The sequence below is a fragment of the Pteropus alecto genome, unplaced genomic scaffold (genome assembly GCF_000325575.1).
Source record: "Pteropus alecto unplaced genomic scaffold, ASM32557v1 scaffold166, whole genome shotgun sequence".
In the NCBI taxonomy this organism is placed as follows: Eukaryota; Metazoa; Chordata; class Mammalia; order Chiroptera; family Pteropodidae; genus Pteropus; species Pteropus alecto.
Genome location: NW_006439757.1, coordinates 9,343,951 through 9,354,682, shown reverse-complemented (window position 1 = coordinate 9,354,682; position 10,732 = coordinate 9,343,951). Strand labels below are relative to the sequence as shown.

The 10,732-nt window shown below is 35.1% G+C and overlaps 1 protein-coding gene across 6 annotated transcripts in view; it reads right to left on the bottom strand.

Moving 5' to 3' along the window:
• Positions 1-10,732, bottom strand: part of TLL1 (tolloid like 1) — a 166,832-nt gene that overhangs the window by 9,688 nt on the left and 146,412 nt on the right. For all 6 annotated transcript variants that reach the window (XM_025050406.1, XM_015593281.2, XM_025050409.1 and 3 more), the window contains 2 exons: positions 10,133-10,260; positions 441-654 (listed from right to left, as the gene is read on the bottom strand). In XM_025050406.1, the coding sequence (XP_024906174.1) occupies positions 441-654; positions 10,133-10,260 (342 nt within the window). The remainder of the gene's footprint in view (positions 1-440; positions 655-10,132; positions 10,261-10,732) is intronic.

Sequence of the window (10,732 nt, the reverse complement as noted above, 5' to 3'; positions counted from 1 at the left end):
CAGAGAGAGGTAAGTCCCAAATTTGATTTACAAAAATATATTAATGTGAAAGCAAGCTAACCAGGTAAAGTGTTAAAGAACACAATTTTTGAATACCAAGCCATAAATTTCTATCTGTTAAATATGCTATATAAATTGAACTTCTAGAGTTAATATAAAATACATTACAGAAATGTTTAGAAATAGTTCTACTTTATCATACTGCATTGAATATGAATCAGTCCAAACTATTAGGTTTCTTTCTTAAATGTTTATCAACTACAAAGATATTTAGGTAGGATGCTACGTGATTCTCAAATATTTAACACAGGGCTTCAGTGAGATTTCTTCTGCTGTGCCTGGAAATTCATTTATGATCTTGTTATGGGATCCACTGCATTGACAGGAGGAAAAACCTGGATCTTAGTCAGAAAAGAGAAGGATGGTCTTAATTTGCTGACCTGTAGAATGTGTAGCTTGAAAGCCTTTTCTTTGAACAGATGCATCAGAGACAAACCGAACAAACATTTTACTTCCAGTAGCCACTAGGGGTTCTGGGGTCTTGTTGCCACACAGTCGTCCAAGAATTGGTGACTTTTCCGTTTCTCCATCAAATACTTCCAAGTGATCATAAGCACATTCTTGATGCTGCTCAATCTCAAACTCACTAAAGGCCTATTTAAAAAAAAAATACACACACACATATTCAAAATGGGTTCTTTTATTTGAACTTGAAACAGAAATACAGATCAATATGATCAAGCAAAACAAATGATTTAATCCATAAAGCACATTATTGGAAGATAATAGAATAGAATACAATAGAATGTACAAGCTCTAGGAAAACATAATGAGGGGAAAAATGTAATAACTCCAAATGAAAGTCTACTATTTGACTATTATAACAAATTCTGCTATTGTAATTAAATCTACTACAGAATTTAGACAGATTTTAATAACAAAATGATATTTTATTCTGCATTTAATTTCTGAATGCATCAGAAAATTTTAAACAATTATATTAAAAAATTGATTCCTTCTGGTTTGGATGACCATAAACTTTTGAACATCATCCTACCTTTGGGTACTTAAACTGAGAAGAAAACCTCATAAAGTAATTATTATATTTTGACAAAAAATTGATGCTGTTAATCTTAATATAATAACTAAAGAGAATTTTCACTATGTATGTATTTATTTAGATTTTACAATCCATATAATTAAAGAACAGTAATGTGACTTTAGACTACGTTATTTTTATTTACTTTTCAGACAAATGGTACATTTACTTTAATATTTGGAGTCTTGCAAAGTTAAGCATGTTTTGCTAACTAAGAATCATCCTAATTTACCTGGTAGTAATTTTTATGTGTAGGTCTTACCAAATTCTTAAATAAAAATTCAATAAACATATAACACATTAAATATCACAAAGAAAAGTTTTATTGAGATGAACTAAAAATAATATTTTCCAAAGTATTAATAATTCCAGGAATTCTAGGTTATTTGCTATTGCTGATTAGGCTTTTCCTTTCTCCAGAAAAACCATTATATATTCAAGAATTAAACTATCACTACTACTTAAGTCTAAAGAGCAAAGCTAAAAATATATTAAGAAAATAAACCTGAGCAAATATAATCAAAAGTTCATTAATTTTGCTAAAATCCTTGCAGCATAAAATATTTGCACTAAACTTTTTATAAACATTTTCTTTAATGCAATTTTGTGATGTGATCATAATTCTCAGTTTAATTAAGACATATACTTTGAATTTTGAAAGAAAAAGTGACTAAAAATGGTTCTCGCTCAGTACTAGCCACAGTTATCTATTCCATAGCATACCACTGTCTACTATCGCTTCTGACTTGGAGGCGTAAGGGAAGAAATCAGAGAAACAATTTATATTAATTAGGGAGTAGGAGAAAGGAAAATGAAAGGTACTTAAAGAAGAAATAAAAGAAAAGAAAGAGGGTTGATCTCTCTTCTCCTTCTACTGCACCCCAATTTATAAAACATATCAATTAAAATGTTATAACCAATAAGCATTAAAGAGTCATTATTCGTTATAATCATATATGGGTAAAAAGGAACATTCACTTCATTTGACCAAAGACACTGGATAGTGCAAAAAAGATTAAATATAGCACAAAGAATTGCATTGAAAACAAATAAGCAAAAAAGTGCAGGAAAATATAGTGAATAAGGAGATTTTATTAGAGTTTAATTATCCTTATACGCCACATTCAAAGTAGGTGATCACTGAAGGAGTTTGTCACTTATTAATCTCTGTAATCCAGTGGCAGAGAGTGGAGTAGAGTTGACATGGTCCATGGCAGACAAAAGACCCTGAATGGATGGTTGGCGGAATTCTAGATAAGCCTGTTCATTCCCTACCCACCTAGCCCATGTTTATGGCCAACCCCCATGGGTGGAAACGCTATAGAAGTGGCAGACCAAAACTGCTAGTTTTCTGCCTCTCATGAGATGGTATCCAGTCAGCTTCTCATATCCTTGTGTACACATCTATGGTCTTAATACCAATTTGTAACTGTTAAGAAACCAATATGAGAAAATTGGCTTAACTGTACCCAGAGTATTTTATGAAGTATAAAATCAATTTTCTGAATTATAAGATCAGTATTATTTCAAGAGAAAAATAAATATCTGAAAACCACTGCATGTCAAGTAATTTTCTTTTGAATGTAATTTACAGTCATTCATCTATAAATATAAAAAGCAGAGAAACCTACCATGTAGAAGAGAAAATTAAAAATAGGGGCAATGACATTCTAAAGAATATTCTTTAAGTGAAAGTTAAGCATGATTCAGAATTTACAGACCACACATGTTCAGTCCATTGATTGGTCCATTGAAAACTAAGTGAACGAGATAACTAAGTGATTACTTCACTCCCTAATGAAATGCAGGTTGTCTGGAATAAATCGTAACATCTGTTTTACAGAGCAGAGCAACACTACACAAAGTGGCATTGAGCTGGTGGGCTGGGGGGCATACTGACACCTGGTCTGGAGCCAACTGGCTTCAGCTTTTTATCAAATTACTAATGGAATCAGACTGACTCTATAAGTCAAATTAGGCAAGGGTTTTGTAGCTGACACATTCTCAAGCAATGCAAGTAACCCTCATTCATTAAAGTATTAATGAATTTTCCTCTTGGAATTGGTAGCAGCTTGTTAGGTCAACTGCAAAGATTGGGTGGTCCTTTTCTAGCAGTCAGCCTAGCCCAAACGCTCCACCACACACAAGCCAAAGCGTGACTAACTCACATGCTCAGATCTCATAAATCTGGCCCTTAATATAGAGCCATCTACATAGAGAGACCTCCATACATAATGACATTGCCTCAATACAAAATATTTCTAGGCCATTGAAAGGTATTATAGGAGCCCTTGGGAAACTGGAAAATCTTTTAAAATATTTTTGAGTTTCTAAAGATAAAGCGAGATACACAATTTATTACTTTATTCTATAACACATGCTGAGCCACGAATTGCTATATCTAAGTAATGCACATTGTGAAGATTTTCAGCCACCAGGGACCGATGCTACAGAAATGCCCCACAGAAGACACTTAGATGCCAAAAGGTCCTTCAACTTCACAATGAGGACAGGACAGCTAGCAAAGCTAATGTATGGAGCTGTTAAGGAATTCTGATTTCTACTGAAACACTGCTCTCTTTCTGGGGACTTTTAAATATTTTTATTAAGCATTTATACTAAGACTTTACAGACATTTTGGTATTCAAACACTTACATCTTACTCATTCCATGATTATATTCTATGATTTTAAGCTTACTATGTTTTAGAAAGACCAAGAAAGAGTGAATAACTGTGAATTCTAGTCAGAAATCCTAATGCATTTCCACGAGACAAACTAAGAGATTAAGGAGTCCCACTCAAAAGAAATAAAATTGAACTCTCATTTGAGGCTATGGAAAGAATAACCATGTGTTTCTGGAACACCCAAGCAAGGCTAATCTATGTAACTGGCCACCAGCCAGGCCCGCGTATGCAACCCCCTCACACGAACATCTATGGAGGCTCTTTTATTGAAAGTACACGCACTGCTTAAAGGATAAGGCCCTTCAGAGTCACTACATATATTCACAAAAGACAAGATAATAAAATGATAGTGCTTGATGCGGAAATAAAATTTAGCTAGGGTGACCGTTTCAACTAAGAGAATTAAAGAGACTGATGCAATTTGAGCAGCTGTGAAATAAGATTCAGAGCTCCCGAGTCCAGCCTTTTCCTGTCTTTGGTAAGAACTGTCATTTGGTTTCCCACAAGATATTGGAAGAATTAGAGGCCACTGGAAAAAATGGCACAGTGGAATACAAACCCCACTCTTCTAATTTACAAGGCCTTTTCTTTTTCGTGAGTTCTTTGTAACTGTGATCAAATACACTTTTTGTGGATTTATGGTAGAAAATTCTATAACACTTGGGGGTGTTTTTGTTTTCTAAATATCCCATATATGAAGCTGTAAATTGCAACTATATAACTTAACACAACTCTGGGATATGATACATCAAATAAAAATGGCATAAGAACATTAGCTTATTGCTGTATGCTCCTTTGCCTGGAAATTATTTTTTGTTTTTAATGAATAGTAATTCAAAATAATGAAAAAAATACCCAAAATTTAATGATCAGTTGCATCTCTCAGAACCGAGACAGGATGAAGCCAGAAATAAATCTTTGTCCTTATTCATTCAGAACTTTATCCTTTTTCTAGTAAGAAGAGTTTTTCCAAGTATCTTTCAACTAAGGTTTCTTTTACTTTATAGCTATTGTCATGCAGTCATCGTCTCATGATTAAACACACATGCGTATAAACATAAGGTAAATGTTGGTAAATTAGTTTCCAATTGTTGCCGTAAGACAAGACCACAGTTTAGTGGCTTAAAACGACACACATTTATTATCCTAATACTGTGGTGGTTGGTAGTCTTAAAATGGGTGAGCAGTGCCAATGACTTCTAGAGGTCCAGTGAGAATCTGCTTCCTTTCTCCAGTTTCTAAAGGCTGCCCTCATTCCTTGGCTCATGTCCACTTCCTCCACCTTTAAAACTAACAGTAGAGCATCTTCTCTCCTCTCTGACCTCCTGCCTCCCTCTTGGAAGGACCCTTGTGATTATATCAGGCCCACTCAGACATTCCAGCGTAATCTCTCCATTTCAAGATCCTTAATTTAACCACAGATTCTTTCGCCATGTAAGGTGATATATGTACAGGTTCTGGGGATTAGGACATGAACACCTTTGGTGGAGGGAAAATTATTCTGCGTACCAGAGAAAGTGAGGCCAAACGTTCCCACTCTCTGTGATTTTTTTAGGAAAATGAGCGCAAACGTAGGACTCCATGATGTCAAACTCTTTTACCCTTGACCTTCCTAGCTTGGGTGAACGAACTAAATCCTGCAGGGCAAATCTGGCCTGCAGCCTGGTTTTGTAAATAAACTTTTATTTTTGGACACAATCATGTCCACTCATTTGTGCATTGTCTACAGCTGCTTTCACATTAAAAGGGTAGAATTAAATTGTTACAGCACAGACAACATAGTCTACAAAGTCCATATGTAGTACCTGGCCCTTCAGAAAAAGGTATTTTGACAAGTCATCATTAGCTACATTTTTAATTGTTAGGATTAAATTTCAAATTAATGTGACTACATAAAACTTTAACAAAGTTTGAATTATTCAAAAAACAATTTTTATCATAATTATGATTACTATTTAAATATACATTCATTGGAATGTAATAAAGCACTGTGCTAAATACTTTATATATAAGTTCATTTAACATGCACACAATTCGTGGATATCAGCTCCAACTTCCAGATGAAGAAATCAAGGCTTTAAAAGGATGTTTCTAAAATAACGTGGCTAGTAAGTGGAAGTGCTATGATCAAGACTCATCTTCTTTTTAAAAATACATGTTCCTAATCCCTCCACATTTCTCTGTTGTATCTTTGTTTTAGTTAATCATTATAAGTTTGTCTTACTAATATGGTTGTTTTCCATTTAAATTATTACATATGTGTACATATACAGCAACTATGGATCTCTTTCCTTTCTGATACAGTATGCTCTAATGAAAAATAGGATTAAATGTAGAGACAGAATGCCTGGGCTTGAAAATATTTAGATGACTACTAGCTTTAGAGACTTGCCAAGTCACCTAAACTGGCTTGGGCCTGCTTCCTTATCTATAAGTGTCCTTTATGACACCAACCTGAGATAACATCCAGATACCACTTTGAACCCATTAGGTACTACACACACATAGTTCTTACTGCTGCTTAGCCCAAGTACAGTCTTGTGAGATACAAGATGTGCCCAGCCAAGCTACATTTTACTACTTGGAGAACATTTTTAACGAAAATTCATATTTTAATTTTAGAATTACACATGAGAGAGTGCCTATTTTAGAACTGTTTTTAAAACATGCTCCCAGGGTTTCTGGATCCCAGCTCTTCAGCTTACTATATTTATATGAAGATAGTATTCCCTAGTTTTATAAAGATCACAGCATATATCAAAACAAATATATGTAAGAATACAAAAATTCTCAAGAACTGATAAATTCACTCATAAATACAACTTTACATAATTCTCATATTTAGCTTTATAATAGAAAATTTATTATTTAGGGACAAAAATTAACGAGCATGTTTATTATGTAGTATAAAATAATTAGTTACTGTATTCAAATTCTGTTTAATATTACTAGTCAGTATTTACTGTGGCATTTAAAAAAAATCACCTTTAAATATTTTCTGTCTGTATACCAGGTGGTATATTACATCCTCATAGTATTTTGGCTACACATTTGAAACTTAACATAGCACAAACTTGTCAGGAGAGTAATAAGCAGTAACTCATTTGCGTTGCCTTTACTTTCCTGAATCTGTGCAATCTTACATGTTTAAATATATGTGTGAAATTAAAGATGGCTGCATAGGCTTTGCTACCCCTCCCACTGAGAGAGAAAGTACAGTTCTCTTTCTCTGCAATCTTAGCCAGCTTTCATGATCTGCTTTCCCAATAGAATGTGCAGAGATAATGTTCCAGGGCTACTGAGGTGTTCCTCTGGGCCTCTTAAAACTCTCTTTGGAAACCCAGAGCTGCCATGTAAAGTGTATGGCTGTCCTGAGACCACCATGCTGGAATGGGCATGTGTGGGTGCTCTGGTTGTCCCAGACCAGAGATATAAGATGGAGTTTGGCTGCCATGGAGAGAGGAGACAGGACCACTGAGAAAGGCCTAAGACCTAAAAATCCCTAAGACCTAAAAATACAGAGCCTGTCTAAAGTGGAAGGTTCTATTAAAACAATAGAGAACCCTTTTCAATCATCACCAGCCTGGCAAATGCCAAGTAACAAGCAACTGCAGTATACCACTGAGGGAGGGAAGAACATGTGCAGAGGGACACGATTCACGGTTAAGATGAACAAAGGCTAAATATAATGGAGAAACATTGAGAAAATGCCTCTGAAATTTCAGCCTCCAAGCTAAGACAAAAGAATTTGAAGGCAGTGGTGCACTGAAGATAATCATAGGAACAAGAAAACTCAAAGATCAGCTTAATTACCAACTAAATTCACTCAACAACACCCCCTTCCATACACACACATACACTAATAGCCTAACAGAAGAGATGAGTTCACTTCCAGTGTAAAGTCTCTACTGTTATCCACATGTCTGGCGTTTAAGAAAAAAATTACAAGACACAGAGAAAGGCAAGAAAAAACAACTGTTAAGAGAGAAAATAATCAATAGAATAGGCTCAAACGTGACCTCTATGTTTGAACTATCAAGGGACTATGATTAATATACTTAAGATTCTAGTAAAAATTCAGACAACATGCTACAACAGACAGAAAATTTCAACAGAGATCGTGGTATGGACTGATTTGTGTACCTCTAAATTCTTATGTTGAAGTCCAAACCCCTAACGTGACTACATTTGGAGATAGGTCCTTTAGGGAGATAATTAAGGTTAAACGAGGTAGTAAGGGTGAGGCTCTTATCCATAAGGTTCATGTCCCTATGAGAAGATAAAGAGACACTAGTGCTTGCTCATTCTCCACACACACACAAGAAAGGCCATGTGAAGATAGAGCAATGAAGCGCCGATGACAAGCCTGGAGAGGAGGCCTGACCAGATACTAACCCTGCCAGCATCTCGATCTTGGACTTCTAGCCTCCAGAACTGTGAGAAAATGAATTTTTGTTGTTTTAGCCAGTCTCGGTCTGTGGCATTTGTCATGGAAACCTGAGCAGACTGATACACATGAGAACTATAATAACAATTCAAATGGAAATGCTAAATAGAGTGACAAAAAATAATAGAGCATCCAAGAGTTATAAATAATAAGAGACAATCTAGCATATGTATAATTTGAATCCTAGAGGGAAAAGAGAGACAAAAGTGCAAGAGAATTTTGTGAAGAAACAATGGTTAAGAATTTTCAAAAATTCATGATCAGACATCACAATACAAATGCAAGAAATTCAGAGAATTCTGAGAAAGACAGTTTACTGAACACATACACATACACACACACACACCTAGATACATTATATCAAACTGCTGATAAAAAGAAAATGTTGAAGGCAGCTATAAGAAAAATATCATTACATCACAGGAACAAAATTAAGATTTACGATAGACTTATTAGGAACCATGAAAGCAAGAAAATAATAAAATCAAGTGTTTAGAGTGCAGACAGAAAAATAAAATGTCATTCTAGAGTTCTATACCCAATGAAATATCTTTAAATAGTGACACTACGCACCCTGCGCAAACTATAAAAAGAAATTCTTCAGAGACAAAGACTTTGATACAAAAAAAAAATTGAGATCTACACACAAAAATAAAGTCTTCAGGAAAATCCAACTCCCTTAGTAGCTGCACCGCTGAAAAGAACACAGCTTCTATATCTCACTCAGCCCACGAGCTTCAGAGAGTAATTCTCTAGATCAGGACCTTGGACAGGACTGGAAGGCAATCAAGTTCCTACAGAGCTGTCATCTTAGCATCTTGCATCCTTCCAAAGAGTGGCCAGAATGAACTGATGTCTCTGGAAAGTCATTTGCTACTATTTTACAAATATGATTGGAAGGAATTCTGTAATAGGAATATGAAAGTCTTGGTGACTGTCTCTAATTTTATTATAATGCTGCGTAGAAATAAGACTTCTTTAATGGCCAAAAATATCACAAAAAAAAGAAAGGATTCAAGCAGAATTTAAAATTAACTTTATGGTTGGATTGGTCCAGTAAGCTAACATGGACTGGTAATCTCATTCTCAAAGCAATCTCTTACCCTTTATTCCTTTATTATGGTGACTCCTAGACTGAGCCTCCTAGTTCTGAGCCGTGCTAGCTGGCATTCCCCCTGCTTTAACAACAGCACATTACAGAAAATTGCAAAAATATTTATATTACTTTTTAAAAGTTATACTCTTCAAGTATTCTGCAGCTTATAATAAAATTTAATATATACTATCAGATGACCAGGACAGAATTCAAGACTCAAAGAATATGAGAGGAGAAACATTACATTCATATTTGAATTTGAGAGAAGTCTAACAATATATCAATCTAAAGAGGGCAAATATATTATGCAAAAATAATACTCCACAAACCACAAAACAAAATTAGTTTTATTATAAAATATATATATGTTCTGTATATGAGGCATAAAAAATTGACACAGCCAGTGGGATTCATTCACTATGCTGTGTTTAAGTGAATAGTAATTTTATTGCCGTCTTGCTGAATTTCTGATTCTTTTGTTCTTTTGTTTACTACCTGCATTTGGAAATATCATTTCCAATAACACATTAGCAAGTAGAGCCTTCTGCTTTGCAGTAACTTGGCAATGCCTTTTAAAGCATCCAGGATGAGAACACTGTATGAGAACTACATGGCTGCCACCACTATCCCTTGCTCTTGGAAATCAGGGGTTTGTTTAGTGTTAGCAGGAAAGCATAAGAATGAAAATATTTTCCACCTGACTACAAATTCTGTTCAATTCAATAAACATTCATTTCACGTCCATGTCCCAGCTAAGAAAGACACGGGCAATCGCCTTAATAAAAGAATGATGTGCTCACTTACTAATTTGACGCGATGGCCAGGAGTGGCACTGATTTCCCACGTGCATTCCTTCCTGCTCGGGTACTTGTCTGGCCAGTTGGGACTGGTGATGAAGCCATTTGGACTGTGGATCTTCTGTTCACACTCAGCTGTGCCAATAACGATAATATCTATCAGTGTGGAAATGCAGCCCAGCATTGGGCCAGCAAGAAAGCAGCCGATTTGCCCACTATCTTGCTGAAAGGTCCTCCCGAGCACTAACTACTCAACACTCCAGTCTCCGCTATCACATTCACCTGCTTTGACACACGTGTTGCTGAGCACATAATCAGGCAATGCTTGTTTTCTTGCTCACGTGAAATTAAGTGTTTACAATGAATTAGATAAACGCCTAAAAGAAAATAAACTATTTTAAACTGCTGGAGATCTGTAAGCTCAGACTTTGACAGAGCAACGTATATTGACAACCGAAAATGTCAACACTTGGTATGTGTGAAATATTTAATGCAATGTTACAAACGTAAATCAATGGACTGCCATTTAGATTCATTTCTATTAAAAGAAACATCATTTACAGTTAATTAACACCATTAAGCCACTTTATGAATTATATTTACATTT